Genomic DNA, 16,156 nt, shown 5'->3' with positions numbered 1-16,156 from the left:
TGGCGAACTCGAAACACGAAGAATTATAAGCAACGTGGATATTCCACGTGGAACTTACCAATAATAATATTGGTTCCACGCTGTCCGTGTTTTTTATACCAAGTAATATAAACGGACAGCAACGAGTGTCCTAAATTTTGTAAAGAACACCGCGTCGGACTGTTGATTTGTTGCTTCCCCAAACACTCTGCTCTCCTTATGGCTGTTGTTCAATAGCTGTACGGTCTCGGACGACGCCGCCGCTCTATACGAGTACAAGAAGCAATCTCGTAGTGGTGACTATCTTCACAGTCACCACTACGACATCAAGTGCAGAGACACTGGAGAAGATCGCATATTTCAGCACGGCAGTCCTCAGGATTCCCCTCCAAAGCCCGTTCCATCTCTTGAAGTGATGTCCGAGCTATCTTCCGCTTCATTTGGTTGCGTTCATGCTCTTTGTCTTGTCGCAGTCGCAAAGGATCTCGCGTTAGCCTCAGCTCCTCGAGGTCTTTGACTGAAAAGTCCGTCCATTTCCGAACTGCAAACAGGTTGTCATCGCTTTCCTCCGTTAGGGGGCTATCAAGTAAACCGGATGAGGACGAAGCTGTCCTTATCAACGACGGGGGCTGACAATATACGAAGGCCTCGAAAGAATCGTAAACGGAAGCACGTAAGCCATCCAACTGCTCTTGCTTCGCTCCAAGTTGTGCCTCTAGCTTAGCATGAACCGACGACATGTACTCCTGTTCTTGTTGTTGGCGTTGACGCTGTCCTTGTTGCAACTCGCGATTCGTACGTGCTAGCTTCAGCATAGTCTCTCGCTGCCGTTCCAACTGAGCTTCATACTCTGTCAGCTTCGCTTTGTAGCTTACGATCACGTCTTGCTTCTGTAACACTCGTCGTTTAAGCGCTCGAGCCTCTTCAGTCAAGGAGGCAACAGAAACAGCGTTCAATTCTGCTTGATTTCTCCGTTGGTTGTTGCTACTCGCGGTCTCCTTAGCATCACCCTTTGCACTGTTCTTGAGCTCAGTCCGTAAATTAGCGTTCTCAGCTCGGGCAGCTTTTAACCGAGCCACAATACTCGCGTGACGCTCCTTCATTTTTTCCAAGTGGATTGACAGTTGAACGTTGTCTTCACGACATCGTTCGTAACATTGACGAGCATGTAAGAGCTGCTGCGTGTGTTCCTTTGCTTTTTGTTGCAGCAATGCTGCTTGTTTCTCTGCAGTTGCCAGTCGCTCAAGCTTCTTGGACGCTTGCTCTAACTCTTGTTGAAGCGATGATACCTTAGCTTTTTGTTGCGATAAAAGCTCCGTTTTGCGTTGCATTGCCATACGAGCACGTTGTGTTTCGTCACCACGAGTCGAAGCCTCTCCTTGTCGTTTTTCAAGCTCAGTACTAGCGAGTTGATACTTTTCTGCTAGCGACGCAGCTTGATCTTTCGTAGTTGCTAACTCAGACTTCAGAGCAGCCAACTGCGACACCAATTGGGCCTCAAGTGACAGTCTTGATGCCAACTCTTGCTTCACATTACTCATACCCACTTCAAGCTGACGAATAGTATCTTCAAATGTATCGTTCCGCAACATCGCAGAGCGTACGTGAGCCTCCATCTTGGACGCCCGTAACTTCCACCACATTGCCTCGCTCATCTCGGGTTCATTTTGGTCCTTATTGGCGTCAAATACCATGTCTTCTCGACAAGAAGCAGTCGATTTTTGGTCTTTGTTTCGCTTTTTCTGTTGCTTACTAAGCTCCATCATAGCATCGTACAGTTCTTTAGTCAAAACTCTATTTGATGCGTTCTCATCCGCGACACGAATGAACTCCTCGATACAAGTTGAGAGGAACTCGATGCGTCTGTCACTTTCATGTTGTGATGCACTTTGTGTCTTTTGATAGTCTGCAAACTCTTGTTGAAGCTTCTCTCGCCACTTCTGTAAATTCTCGCAGCGTGTTTTATACTCTTGTTGCGCTTTCAAAGCTTCACTTTGTGTGTTACTCTCCAGTTGTTCATCACGCTCAGTCTGAAGATGTTTTTTCTGCTCCAGCACTTCAACAAGTTTCCGTTCGCGAGATAACTGCAGCTCCAAATCGTCAATACGTGCCGTCAGAGTTTCTTTTTCTTGACTATTTGCAGCCAAATCAAACACGGATTCAGTGTTCGTGCCTATGGTGTTTCGCTGAGATTGTTCCGGTTTGTTCCGTGCTGTATGCTCATCAAGCTGCTGCGGACTGGAGCGTAGTTCGGTATTTTCTTCTTCTAGACGCTTTTTGTCGATCTCGATACGCGATAACGTCTCATTGACTGTTGTCATGTAGCTTTCCATGCTCTCTTCATGTTCCGCAGCCTTGAGACGAAGCTCTTTCTGGTGAATTGCCTCCGTTTCCGCACATTTCTCCTTGATGGTGCAAAGAGACTGCACTAGCGCCAGATTTTCTTGTTCTCTTAGCGCCAGCTGCTCTCTTAGAGCTTCGTATTCCTTAATCTGCTGACTTCGAGGACTGGCATTCTTGACACACTTCTCATCGTTCCCTTTGGCTTGCTCTGTATCTTCTGCTGGACTTACGTGGATGTTTGACGACGTAGTAGTTTGATCTCGATACTCGTCTAAAATATGTTTCGACTCCGCACTGAGCTGTGTTCGTATCTCTTTCTGATCCCTTAAATGCTGTTTGTTGATCTTCTTTTCCGCTTTCAATCGTCCCGCTAGCTTGGTATTTTGCGAAGTTAGATTAGCACACTTGGCCAGACACTCTTCTAGCTCAGTCGCCATTCTCTGTAAATTATCAATAACAAGTAAAGATTAGATCCTATTTGTGCTCATAGCCAAATGTTCCTGGCTTACCTTACGCTCTTCCATCAGTGCTGTATAGCCTGGTAGTGTTGCCTCGTTACCCGACCCGTTATTCGTCATCCTGTCCGGTTCAAGAGGTGACTCCAGGGGTTTCGATGCCAAAAATGACTGGTCATCTTCAGACATTTCCTTGTCGTGTGGTGAGTACTGTGAGGCATCCATTGGTTTTTCGTACACTAACTCGACAGCATTATGAATGTTGCTGTGATAATTATTCTCATAGTTCAGGAAATTCGTTTGTTGTCCTTGATCCATCAATTGCTGCTGTAATAACAAAATCATTTCATCACGCTTCAGAATCTCGAACTCTAAAGCTTGCAGTCTTGAGGAGGTGTCGTCAGAAGTTGAAGATTCTTTACCAAATGCCGGGAAGTGTCCAACGAAAGTCATAAGACAGTCGAATGCGATCCATAAAGCCTCGTAGTGACCCAGAAAAATATCCCACTCAAGCAGCGATTGCTTCACAACGTCATTATCTCCCGCAGATTCTTGTTGCTCAGCTAGTGGTAATTCACTTTGTCGATCGAGAAATTTCTTGAAATCACCGACACATTTTTGATGGTGCTCGGCGACGCAATTCATAACATTCGTCTGGATTGTCTGGTTCTCGACCGCTTTAACCTCCTGCAGTCGCGGTTGTAGCAAGGCAGCTTGCTGCTGAAAGTGTCGAAGACGTTCTCGCATCACTTTGCGATCCTCTTCCATGAGTCGTAAACGTTTGAATGCAAACAGCAGAGCACTAGAATCGTCGTTCTTGTGTTCTGTAGTGTCAACTTGCTTGTCTGTTGACAGTAAAGAGATTGTCGACTTACGATTTACATTTGCCAGTAAAATCTCCGTCTCCAGCTTTTCCACTTTCATTAGAAGTTCGTCACGCTCCTGTTCACAGACCTCTTTTGCTGCATTCAGTATCGCCGTCTGCTTCTTCTCCGCTTGGAGACGTGATTGTAATTGAAGACACGTCTTCTCCATTTGAAAATACTGACTCACAGTCACAAGGTCCTTCTCTCGTCTTCGGAAAAAATCGAGTTTCTGCCTTGAAACGCGCTGTAGCTCCGTAATCATTCGACTCATTGAGTCGTCTCGAGATCCTGAGGTATTAGTAGGGACCAAACCAGTCGAAAGCGCTCTAATAGTCTCGTTAGCAGCCACCAATTGTTCATCTTTCACCAGCAAACTCTGCTCCGCGGTGGCAAGTCTCACAATCAGTTGCGGATACTCCAAAACTTCACGTTTATCTGCCCCGTCAGAAGAATTATCAGGTTTCCACAATGGTAAATATGACGAAAATCGCTCGATTTTACTCTCACAAAGCCATAGTTTCTTTCTCAATGCGTTCACCTCCGCACGCGCGTCCAGTTCTCGTCGCTCTAACTGGTCAATTCGCTTTAGCAACGCAGTTCGACGGCTTAAACTCACTGCGTGTTCCTCTGCAAAGCTCTGCCTTATAGAGCGTATTTCATCCAAGTGATTGGCTTCCCACCCTGCCCACTTACGAACCATCTTCGCTGCATCTTTTACGCCATTTTTCCCGTTAGAAAGAACTTTTGCCAACTCTGTAACAGCGTGTTGGTTGTCACTACCATGAGGTTGGAAAATGTGCTGTCGGATCTGTGCTAACGCACCTCGAAGAGCGGTCAAACATTGAGGCGCAATATTATCATCCCGTCGAGCAATTCCCGACGACGAACTTGACGGAAGTGTCAGTTCTTTTCCACTGTCACTAGAGTCCTGTCGCTTCATAAATTGCACCGCTGCATCACGCCATAAATACAAACACTCTTGAACATGCTCTAGTCGAACCGCTTGTGCTTCCAGACGATGTTCTAGATTCACACACGTCGACACGGTTTCTTCCTCACCAGGCAAACCAACAAAAAACATCAGCGGGCTCTCCACACAGCCACAGGACAAGTTCATGGCTTCCATTCCGCGTTGTAGAACCTCTAAACAATTGTCCAATTCCTCACTGTTCTCGAAATTCTCTTCATTCTCATTTTTCTTCACTCTATGTTGCAATTCCTTCTCCAGCGCCAAGTTCTTCTCTTCCAACGTCTTCAGTTCCTTCTCTAGCTTCTCTAAGAGCGTTAAAACTCCAGTTTCTTCTTCACTCTTCTCTGTCTGAGTACTAATTTCATTTAACTCCTTCGCAACACTCTTCGTCTGCACTGCAGCGTCCTCCAACTGTCTCTCTTCCCCCATCTGCACCTCCTTGTCAACTTTTGTCTCTCTTCGCTCTAATTCGTCCAGCACGACGTCTAATTGTTCGCGCTGCTCAATCACGGCCTTTTGCAGCGCCGAGATCTTTGCATCTTTAAGCCTCAACGTTGCTAGAACCTGCGCGTTCTGTCGTTCCTGCTCAAGACGCGTGTCTCTCTCCAATTGACGCAATGCGCGGACAAATTGCGGGTATTTTTGAGCCAATTCCCGCGTAATAAACGACTCGTACAATTGCAAGAATCCTGTCCATCTATCCATGCTGGTTGCGTCTCTTATATCGCTCTGTGGCGCACAGGAGACGTCTCGGTCGTCTCCGATACCTGGATCCTTGAACTCCATTATTGCAACTTCAACATTACAACATGATTGGTTAAAAATCAAAATCTAGTACTGCGATTGGCTGTAAATAAGAAAACATGTCTAAACTCATCAAATACCAGTGTTTCTGTAGTTATCTCCACACATACCACTAGCCTTGTACGCGGCAGCTCCACCGCCTCCTCGACCGCGTCTGGTCCACTTACCCACATCAAATTCACTCGGCCTTGGAGGCTTCCTCGGTGGCATCTGTGGAGTTGCTTCCAGTCTTAGTGAGCACTGAGTCTACGTCCGTACCGTCATTGCTTGAGGGCGACACTGGCTGTGTCGTGGGACTGGACGGCTTCTTGTCCTTCTTGTCCTTCTTCGTTGTCTCCAGATCGTCCAGCTGTTCCACGGGCTCAGCGCCCTCGTCATCTGTGCCCTCCGAACTCAACGACGAGCAACCCGAGACGCCAAAGTCCGTCGCTTGGTTCGGTCGCAGCAGCGTCAAGTCAAAGTGCGAGCCATTGGTAGACAAGAACGTGTCCAACATCTTGTCCTCCCTCACTGTAAGCGGTCGCGGCTTGGATGATCGCTCCGTGCTGCCATCAGGCGATACAGGAGACAATGGGCTCTCTGTGTCTCCTTCTTCGTCCGGCTCAGGGACATCACGCTGCTCCTCATCAGGTCCGTCCATGTAGTTGAACGCAAAGTCGTTGAACAATTCATCATTCGAGCTCTTGACCGACGCTGGCGTGTCGATAGGGACCTCCACGGTGTTCATGTACGTCTCAAAGATATCTTCAGTACGGTACTCCTTAGCGTGTTTCTCCATAAGCGCATACTGGCCTTCAAACAACGCCTCCTTGCGCTCCACACTGTCCCAGTCGAGTCCCTTGAACCACGGATGGTGTTTAATATGCTCGAAGCCATGCTCTCCTGAACCCAATCGATTGTCCTCGTTCTTGGTCAACAGTTTAGACACAAAGTCCTTGGCATCTTCCGTAAACCGAGGCGAGAACTTCAAGTCCACGTTCACAATCCGCTCCTTGATCAATCGGTTGGTCTTGGCGTTGAACGGTGTACGTCCATCGATCATCTCGTACACCATGACACCCAACGCCCACCAGTCCACAGCACGGGAGTACGACTTGCCACTAAACACTTCAGGAGCCATCATCTGGTACGTGCCCACGAACGTGGTGGTACGACCTTCATCGGGCATGTTCTCCTTCGACATACCAAAGTCCGTGAGCGCCACGTGACCGTCCGAGTCCACCAGCACGTTCTCCAGCTTGAGGTCGCGATAAATAATATCATTTTGGTGCAAGTGACGGATAGCGAGCGCCACCTCGGCAGTGTACAGTCTAGTGCGATCCTCCGTGAATCTCCGTGCCAGTCGCATCTGGTCCAGCAGGTTGCCACCGGGATAATACTTGGACAAGAGATACAGCTTGGCCTCCGTCTGGAACGCGTAGCACAGCGTAGCCACATACGGGTGTTTAATCCGGTCCAAGATGCGTCGCTCCGCGTTCGTAGCTTCCACCAGCCCACGCTGGATCACCAGTTTCTTGCGGATAGCCTTCATAGCGTAGAACACGCCTTCATCGTAGCCGTGTTTCTTACGTACCAGCTTCACACGACCACAAGCGCCACGACCGACGAGTTTGACGATCTCAAAGTCTCCCAGACACACCGGGTCGTCATCATCCGCTGTAGGACGGATGAACACGCTGCAGCGCTCCTGACCAGCAGCCGTAGGACTCGTGTGGTTTGTGGCGCTGCGATTCTTACGTCGAGGGTCGATCAAACACGGTAGTGACTGGCACAGCGAACACACGCGCCAACTGCCAAAAGCAGGTACAAACTTGTCCTCGCAGCAGCGACTACAGTACTTGACTTCACACCAGGAGCACGGGATCCTTCGGTTCAGCATCGACAGCTTGCGATGGCAGATGCCACACGCGTTGATCTTATTGGCGTTCACTGTAATGCCCGCTGCCTCACCGCAACGAGCAGCAAACGAGCCGAACACAGAGCTCTTGACCATTTCCAGAGCGTATGCGCCGCTACTGCCCAGTACATTGGACGGTACGGTGCCTGCTGACACACAGACGCAGCCGTGACGTGTGTGGCCTTGCGGGATCTTACAGCCCACGTCGATCTCCGAGTTTAGGATCCAGGACACAGCACGACGCGCCAGCATTCGTCGAGCAAAGTACGTGTCGCTGTCACTGACGTAGTGCGACGGCTCGACGAGTGCTAGAGCTTTGACGCGGTCCTGCATCACACCCAGGCCGTTGTCGTAGTTGAGGAGATGCAGAACCATCTGCGCACCACGTGAGAATGCGACGATGAAGACCTCGCTGATCAGAGGGGCGATGAGTTGGTCCCACGCGCTCTCGACGTGTGCGCGAGGGTGGCAGCTCTGAGCCGCTGGGTTCATGATCACCACGCCGTAGTTCTCGCTCAATGCTTTCTTTAAGTACGACATCATGGAGCCACTGTCGCTGTCGCTGTCGAACTGGTTCATGCAGATACTGCGACTCCAGATACCGGCTTCTCGGTACGGCACAATGACTAGTAGTCGCTGCTTGTTCTCGTAGCCGTCCGACACGTATACTGTGCCCTTGGCGCATTCGCTGCAGAGTGACGCGTCGCTGTTCTTGCGGTCCACGTCCTTGCCGTACAGCAGCTGGCGTTTACTGGCGGCTGTGGCTTCCCAGGGCTGCGGCTCCTCGCTCTTACTGGGAGACTCGTGGTCGTTCAAGATGGAGGTGGCCAATAGTGTACGCGAGCGACCTGAGTCCATAACGGTATCAGCCTCTTCGCCTGTGGCCACGACCACCTCGCGGAAGCCCAGCTCGGAGCGTAAACGCTGCTGTACGCCGCGGATCAGGTTGTCCACAAACAGACACGAGTCTTCGGCGCTGGCGCTGCTGGACAAGGCGACGCTGCCGCGACGGCCGGAGGATGTGTGAGGGCTGTGCATCTTGCCCTTGCGCTTAGAGCTGCTTGCGAGCTGGAGGTTACCGAAGCTGCCGAAGCCGCTGATACTTCCAGAGCGAGGCTTCTTGCCACTCTGAGGGATCGCGAGCGGCTCGCTGCGGTCCGGTACGGGGGGCGCGCCCCCTGGCGACTCCGGATGGAGAGGCGTGATAGCTGCTGGGAGTGGCGGGCGCCACTACGGTCGGTACACTTACTTACGCTTTGAGCCCGAAGAGGGGGAAGCGACCTGCGTGTGACCGAGAGAGACTTGGTCTGGCAGCTTTTTTCCTGCGAGGCAAATTGCAGGAGAGGGGGGAAAGGGGATAGGGTGCGGTGCTTCTTCTGCATTTGACATCATCAACTAGAAACCTGCGATCTGCGATATTTAGAGACAAGAGAGAGTTTGTTATGCTGATACTTTTGCTGTTTTGTTGAAGTTTGATTTCTGATTTATCTGTTATGATTGATGAATATCAATTGTGGCAAGACCAATATCCACCAGATACGTAATCTGAATTTTGACCAATAAAACTGCAAGTGTGCAGCAAAGCTGGCTCTTTTAAACTGGAGGAGGATGGGGCAAGGATGGAACCAAATGTGCTCCTCCAGTCCTCTTCCGTTGACCGTGCGGCTTGCCTTGCCTGCCACGCTGAGAGTCCAGCACGCCACTTGCACTGCAAGTTGTAAGTTGCAGTGGCAGTGCTCGCAAACCGACCGCCGTGTTCTTGTCTCGAGCATTGGATCGTGAGGGTCCTCTGTGTCTCTGGCGATACTCAGCTCTCTTCGTTGCCCAGAACCGATCTCTGATTCTGTAATCTCTGCGAAATTTGCATGCTTGAAACGCTGTGCAAGCTGATGCATACGGCGCGGATTACCAAGCTCGAATCTACGCGTGCAAGTTGGAATGTCCAAGCTGGGACTCCCAACGCCGTGTTTGTCGGGGGTGGAAGGAAGAACTTCTTGAAAAAGGGATCGTCTTCCACGCGGACATGACGAGCGGCGCTGCAAAACTTGACTCCTGCCTGTCTGGGGCCAGAACACCTGACAATGCGCATCAGCGATCTGCGACCAACTGGACACAGCGAACTATGCAATAGAGTTCAACATCGCAACGTCAGCACGAGCAGCAATGAGATCCTGGAGAAGCGAACAGAAGCTCACAAACATGTAGATTTTCTTGGTGGAAGAAGCCATTGCCAGCGAGGATGTTGGCTGCCTGGCACAGCTCCTCCAAGTTGGATTGCTTTGCCGATCATCGCTGCAGATGGGAGGAGCGACTCGTCTTCGACGGAGACTTTCCGTGGATGTCATGGTGGCATGAGTGATTTATACATATATTTAAGAGACAGAGCCTACAGTGCGCATGAGCAACGCAAAACTATCACAGTGGAGACAGAAGAGGGAGGTGCTTTAGCGGGGATACATGTACGGCGGCGTGCGCAAAGTCCTCGGGTTTTGTTTGCACTGCATTGGTTGCAGTGCCAGGCAGTTATAGACAGCTCCACGTACTGTACAGTCGAATTCAATGCTCATCCCCGGTGGAACGATTCGTCTTCTAAAAGATCGCGTCAGCTCTGTGAAACGCAAGACGATCACGATCGACTCCAACCATTTACGGAACGGCTCGACAGTTGTAACTGACCGCGTCACTCAATTCACTAGACTCACTGTACATTTCTCCATGAAGTGCTTAGCCCATGAAGTGCTTCGCAATTCGGACGCACACAAAATGCTGCTTCCCTCGCAGCAGACACTACATGGATGTACACTAGAGATCGTCCTACTGGAGGCGAAGATTGCCGCGAAGGCTTCTTGGGTTAATGCAACAAGAGTGCCCGACTCATTCGACTAACAGTAGAATCGATCTTCAGCCAAAAAATGTGATGTTTTGTACACCATTTTTACCCTTCATTAGGTTCGCAGCTTTATCACTAAGTTCGCATCATGTCCACCATCCCCGACAATGACTTGCTCGTGACAGGCGTCTCGCTGCCCGCGTGCTGCAGCCGACATCGCTATCCAAGCTCCACTAATAGCCCTTCTTCACGTCCATCCTCTCATCTACTACATGCTCCAGTTCTGCGCGTCAACTCTGACGCTGACCTGTGCTACGTTGTTTGGAAGTGCACGTCCCCATCCACCGCTTCCAACGCCTCTCAACAGCTTAATAAGCTGCACTCGCAGTGGATTCCACAGCGCCACGTGTGCGCTGTCGGCCCTGCGTCACCTGACGCCAATACAGCACTAGGTCGTGGCCCTCATGACTCGAAATTCGAGGTTGATAACCCTCGCGTGGCTCTCTGGAGCTCAACCAGCGGCTCCATGGGTCGCTTCACAGTCGCCAAGCAATCTATTCGCGCCGGAGAGCGTGCTTTTCAAGCTGCAGCTTTCGCTGTGATTGTCCGGCAGAGTTTGGTGCCTCGAAGGTGCCACTGGTGCTTTGCGAAGCTGCGACGGACCGCGTTACAGTGCGGAGAGTTCTCGTGATTGTCTGGATACAGACGCAGCGCTGCATGACTTCCAGTGTCAAGCACTTTGCGCGTTAAAACGTAGAGATGTTAATGTAGGGGATGTGGAGACTGTACGCTTGGCACTGGCAGTGCTGAGTATGGAGCAGTTTGTGCGAAACTCACAAGCATTGAAGCTGCTAGTTGTTCATCGCCAGGAAGAGAACAGTGAAGAGAAGGAGTCTCGCGCTGCTGTGAAGTTTATTGTCGAGATGATAGGGCGAGTTCTGGACCAGCAGCATGTTCGGGCTACGCTAGAGCGTGTGCGCTGTAATGCGCATCCACTTTACTTGGACGGCGTCACGTGTGTTGGCACTGGCGTGTTCCCCGAAGCAGCTATGGCGTTGAATCACTCGTGCTTACCTAACGTGTTACCCAGTTTTGATCCACGCACCCGAACGCTCGCTTTCCATGCTATCACAGAGATACCAAAAGGGAGTACAGTGGAGTATTCCTACATTGACTTGTTGCAGACGAGAAGGAGACGACAGTCGCTACTGTTAAAGGGATTCGACTTCGACTGCATTTGCGATCGCTGCACAACTGAAGCTAAAGAACAAGATCATGCAGAGGAGGAACAGGAAGAGGCTCGAGTTATGGAGCAATTGATGCAGATCGTGAACTCAAACCAAAGCGACGTGAAAAAGCGAATTGCTCACTTGAAGAAAGAGCACGAAAATGTATTCAAACGCAGCAGTGAAGCGCAATTTGCACTCTACACTGCGGAAATGCAGATGGCTCGAGTTCAATGCGACTGGACGAACGTCATCAAAGCTGCGGACATGTTACTGGAGATCTGGACGAGATGTGGTCTACCCGATCACTACCACACCACCGAAACACTACATCTACAGATATGCCTAGCTGCAAAGCAAGCTGGGATGATTGACAAGGCTAAAGCGTCAGCTCAAAAAGTGTCAACCATTCGACGAATCTGTGGATATTCACATCCAGACACCCCTATCGGTTAGTAAGCGTCGACGTTATTTTGATACAATCCAGATTCCAAAAGTGACCCAAACGCACAACCACTCTCAGGGTAGCCGAAATGTCGAGCACGAGCAGCAGCGATGACCATTCCGGCTTGCACCGCGTGAATACATGTACCCAACAGGGTCTATCGCCTAAATTGGAGGGTAGTCGACCTCCTGCTGTTGTTGGAGACGAAAACGCTGGATCCAACATTCCACAAGCTAAAACGTTACCGTCAAGAAAGAAGCAAGTCCCCTCTCCACGCCCGACATCAAGACAAATTGCAATTGCGTTATATCACTGGGTAACGTGTATCTTCATCTCTGTACTGATATTCTCCCAGTTTTTGGGGCTCTTCTGGAACACTGTTACTTCTGAAGGTGGAGCACTCTACGGAAGTTACCCGGTAGCGGGAGGAATGAGCGAAATCGCTGGTGATAATGATAAAGTCGTCACCGACCGTGTGTTGGCTTGTGTACTCGAGGGACCGTATTACAAGCCTGTTCTACTTAACGACGTGCTTGGAACTTCTGGTGCGTCGGTAGTTCCAGAGACTACACCACCCCAGGTTGATGGATATCGAGTCGTACGTCGTCACGGTGCAACACTCAGTGACGACGCTTATGCCACGTATATGGACACTTGTGCTTTGGTTTCCACGACTCTGGATATGATCTTGGATACTTGTGATAACGATCTGGGCTACAGCGTCACAAGAGATGGATTACGAATTGTAGTGAACGGTGAGAAAACTTATGGTGGTACCAGTGATACCGTTTACTTGATTAAGAACGCTCTACCGGTGCTAGTGATGCCGTTCTGGGATAACGCATCCATTGCACGTTATGCTGTGCCTGGAACGGATGGATCGGCCTGTATGTTTCGTCTAACTGGTAAATACGTCGACTCGACTTTAACGGATGGATTCCCAGCGATGTTGGCGGTGAATAGATCAGTGAGAGAGTCTTTAACCCAGAGGTGGCTCGAAGCACCTCATGGGAAATGGCGACATGGATGGCTACATGTGGGGAATGGAGACGAATCGGAGACCCCGTACTTCTCAGATGTCATCAGCTCCGATCCGGGGTCAATTGATGGACTGACGAGACGCGAATTCAACACACTAACTAAGCAAGAACTGGACTGTGTTATTAACCGGAAGGAGTGCTTAACTTCGTCTGAATCGCTGTCGTGGGGGGACAAAATGTCTACAGAAGAACAGGAGTTGACGATGACCTCGATCACGATCGCTTCGCCACAACACTTTGGTTTCTTTCTGTTTACAAGCACCTTTGAGCGAACTGTGCGAGTGATGTATGACTGGGAAACATTGATTGCAAACGTGTCACTGGGAATGCTACTAGTGCGTTGGGTCGTGGCGATGGCAGCACTCCACCGAGGCTTCTTACTGGGTAGAAGCGAGTGGTTCATTGGTGGTCTCGGCTGTGTGGCTGGATCCCGCAGTTTCAACATGCTACCGATTGTGTTACTACCTCACCTAAAAGTTACAATCGCTTCCTTTTGGACTGCCGGGTGCTACTTTGACGGCGAACAGATCGCACTGTCTGAGTCCTGGTTTACGATGTATCCCGGGCTGGTGGAGTTTTGCCTCGTTTACTACAGTTTGCTCAATGTCTTCGCCAAGATCACTCGTCGAAGAATCACAGACATGTTCTTCACGCCCACACTGGCATTACTCTGCTTACTGCACCGGATTCGCGTACCACTAGCATCTTCAAGTGCTCTGTCGAGTGTGGACGGTCGAGTCGCGACCAAAGTGCACTCAGCTGAGATGGAGGACTTGCAACTGGTGGACTTTTTCATCTCGGACGTCGGCCCTCGCATGAACGCGAACTTGACTCTACTGATGACTATCAAGCTCGTGTTGGTCGGACTTAACCTTCTGCCTCTGGTGTTTGCACCATACATTCCTCCTGTCAAGCAGCCAGACACGGAGCTCAAAGGTGTCGAACGGGCTCTTGCCATTCGTGCCAGCAACGTCGGAGGTTTGGGATGTTCACCGGTCTACATTTACGGAGACGAAAAAGGTAAACGGACTAAAATTGCACTAAACAGCTACGAATTGGTTCGACTGGGCTACGTGGTGTTTGGTGGCCAATTCTTGCTGACATTCGACGCGTGGGACGTCATAATGAACACAGCGCCACTTAATCAAAGACACCACTTGTGGAATTATCGTGTAATAGTCTTCCCACTACGGGAGAAAGATGGCTACGCTGCTGTTGGGGATAGACCGATTGTCTGTCGCCTGGATGACACTCGATTGGAGTCAATACCTTTCTGGGATATCGCCGCTCAACCCGTTAAATGCTAAGAGGATGATCAGTTGACGAATAGTGTACTGAGGTGGTTACTATTTACACAGAATAAAAGGTTGATAGGCTTCTTTGTCTTGGCAGTAACAAGTTCAACACGGTGTGAAGAGTGTGTTGAGTGTGGCATTCCCTGGTGTACTGCGAAGAGATGACACATTGGACGGCAGCGAAACTTGTGATGATTCGCAAACGCTGGTGCCGTTGATAAGTTTCCGTAGTGTGTGTTGCACTTCGATTGCAGGAGGACGTTGATCCGGCGAGAAGCTCAAGCACCGCATCACAAGCTCCTGGATCTGAACTGGACAGTCCATCGACAGCGAAGGACGAATACAGCCTGAGCTAACGAGCAAAGCCAGTTGACTTTGTTCGTCCATTCCATCGTCCATATCGACACCCGATGCGAACGGAAGCTCACACGTGTCCAGTTCAGTAAACAGCACACCTAGGGAGTACACATCCGCTTGTTCACTTCGAGGCTCACCCCGCAGTAGCTCAGGTGCCAACCAGGCAACGGAAAAGTCGCTTCGAGTGTACGTTGCTTGGGCGCGTTTTACACCGAAAGCGCAGAGTTTAGCGTCACAAAGCTCAGATAATAGTACTCTTTGTGCCTTAAGCTGTGGAGGGTGGAGCGATGGCGGTCGAGAGTGCAAGTAAACGAGAGCATCCACGATATCCAGCGCAAGATGGGCCTTGGTCTTGGGCACTGACACGGAATGGAACCACCCGAAGTCTTGTGCATTGCGAGGCCGCAGTGTAAGAAGAGCACGTAGGTCCCCGTTAGGCATGTACTCTGTCACTGCTGAGGGCTGCGCTGACTGCTGTACAATGTGCGAAGGAGATGTCGGCGAATCGAGGTCGTATACGCGCTGGGTTGGGTCGTAAAACCCAATGAACGCTACAATCCGTGGATGTAGGAGCGAAACACTGAGCGAAATATCCGCCATGAACGCTTGACGGTACGACTGCTGCTCTGCGAGTTCTGGAAGCAGTCGTCTCACAACCACCTGGCGATTAGCTTGCCCCTCGATCCTTAGTGTTGCACGGAACGCCAGCGTGAAGCTGCCCTCATGCAGCAATTCGCCGTCAACGACGCAGTTCGGAGGCAGACGACACTGCTCCAGTGCCGCAGCATTACAGGCCAGTATATCACTAGAATCGCATTTATCCAGCCATCGAAGTTGAGTTCCATTGGCCACGGGTGACGATCCAGTGGCAGTTGTGGTGGCAGCACTGCTAGAGCCTCGACCAGTGAGCGGGCCTCCTGTACTGAGGTGTTCGAAGACTTCCATGGACGGCACGCTGGTAATACGTGGCAAATGATGGAACCACTTGCCGCCGATCCCCATTGTACTAGAAGATCGACGACTGCCATCGGCCACAATCGCCATGAGCTCGGGGGTCAGTACGCAGTCCACATACTCGGTGCTCTGGCTGTGGCTGCTTCTGGGTCCGTTCACCCGTTTGTGACGTCTGCATCGGCGCAGGTACCATCCCCCTAGAGTGAATAGCACTATTGCAGCAAGCACGGGACCGATGATCAATCCTGTTGAGAAAGACGAGCTTTCACCCATGTTGTCGAAGGGGGGATATCTCGCGCAGAGATCGAGGATGAAGGAGAGTCGTACAGCCACGCAGGCAGTCAAGTAAGTTCGAGCAATTCAATGTGTGTGCTTCCGTCCTTCCTGGAGCCAACACGGAGAATGAGACGTCGCCAGCGTCTCCGTTATGGATTTCCAGCGACAGCAGCGAGGGCAAGGGCGGGATATGGCTGACCTGACTGGCTTCCTTGTCTCTCCCGGGATAGCGGCTCGATTTGATCTGGGCCGAACGTAGATACCCGCTCATGTGGCTCACGGGGCGCCACATGGTTCAGCCTGACACCAACTTGCACCTCTCTCTTACATTCCTGATAGCTGCCCTGCTGTTGACTCACGGACGGTCATCTCGGCCGTGGGGTTCTGAATGTGTAGTATGGAATGGATGCCATGTACAT

General features: G+C 50.7%; 7 protein-coding genes across 7 annotated transcripts; 3 read left to right on the top strand and 4 right to left on the bottom strand.

Annotated features, from left to right (window-relative positions):
• PPTG_05747 (hypothetical protein) lies at positions 1–5,399 on the bottom strand (the record flags this gene model as incomplete). Its single annotated transcript, XM_008899464.1, has 2 exons — positions 1–2,762; positions 2,832–5,399. The coding sequence occupies 2 exons, from the start codon at positions 5,397–5,399 to the stop codon at positions 306–308; spliced, it is 5,025 nt and encodes a 1,674-aa protein (XP_008897712.1). The 3' UTR covers positions 1–305.
• Positions 5,400–5,595: 196 nt separating this feature from the next.
• Positions 5,596–8,352, bottom strand: PPTG_05746 (AGC protein kinase; the record flags this gene model as incomplete). The annotated part of the gene is made up of 1 exon (XM_008899463.1): positions 5,596–8,352. The coding sequence occupies one exon, from the start codon at positions 8,350–8,352 to the stop codon at positions 5,596–5,598; it is 2,757 nt and encodes a 918-aa protein (XP_008897711.1).
• A 383-nt stretch (positions 8,353–8,735) lies between these two features.
• On the bottom strand, positions 8,736–9,542 carry PPTG_21743 (hypothetical protein; the record flags this gene model as incomplete). The annotated part of the gene is made up of 2 exons (XM_008899927.1): positions 8,736–9,434; positions 9,510–9,542. The coding sequence occupies 2 exons, from the start codon at positions 9,540–9,542 to the stop codon at positions 8,799–8,801; spliced, it is 669 nt and encodes a 222-aa protein (XP_008898175.1). The 3' UTR covers positions 8,736–8,798.
• A 750-nt stretch (positions 9,543–10,292) lies between these two features.
• Positions 10,293–10,835, top strand: PPTG_05745 (hypothetical protein; the record flags this gene model as incomplete). The annotated part of the gene is made up of 1 exon (XM_008899462.1): positions 10,293–10,835. One exon carries the CDS (start codon positions 10,293–10,295, stop codon positions 10,833–10,835), a length of 543 nt encoding a protein of 180 aa, XP_008897710.1.
• Positions 10,836–10,956: 121 nt separating this feature from the next.
• PPTG_05744 (hypothetical protein) lies at positions 10,957–11,826 on the top strand (the record flags this gene model as incomplete). The annotated part of the gene is made up of 1 exon (XM_008899461.1): positions 10,957–11,826. One exon carries the CDS (start codon positions 10,957–10,959, stop codon positions 11,824–11,826), a length of 870 nt encoding a protein of 289 aa, XP_008897709.1.
• A 77-nt stretch (positions 11,827–11,903) lies between these two features.
• Positions 11,904–14,162, top strand: PPTG_05743 (hypothetical protein; the record flags this gene model as incomplete). The annotated part of the gene is made up of 1 exon (XM_008899460.1): positions 11,904–14,162. The coding sequence occupies one exon, from the start codon at positions 11,904–11,906 to the stop codon at positions 14,160–14,162; it is 2,259 nt and encodes a 752-aa protein (XP_008897708.1).
• PPTG_05742 (TKL protein kinase) lies at positions 14,119–15,905 on the bottom strand. The gene has a single exon (XM_008899459.1). The coding sequence runs from the start codon at positions 15,732–15,734 to the stop codon at positions 14,256–14,258; it is 1,479 nt and encodes a 492-aa protein (XP_008897707.1). The 5' UTR covers positions 15,735–15,905; the 3' UTR covers positions 14,119–14,255.
• Between the last annotated feature and the right edge of the window lie 251 nt (positions 15,906–16,156).

The sequence above is a fragment of the Phytophthora parasitica genome (genome assembly GCF_000247585.1).
Source record: "Phytophthora parasitica INRA-310 unplaced genomic scaffold supercont2.8, whole genome shotgun sequence".
NCBI classification, from domain to species: domain Eukaryota; phylum Oomycota; class Peronosporomycetes; order Peronosporales; family Peronosporaceae; genus Phytophthora; species Phytophthora nicotianae.
Note: the sequence above shows the minus strand (reverse complement) of the source record. Positions and strands in the feature narration are given on the sequence as shown.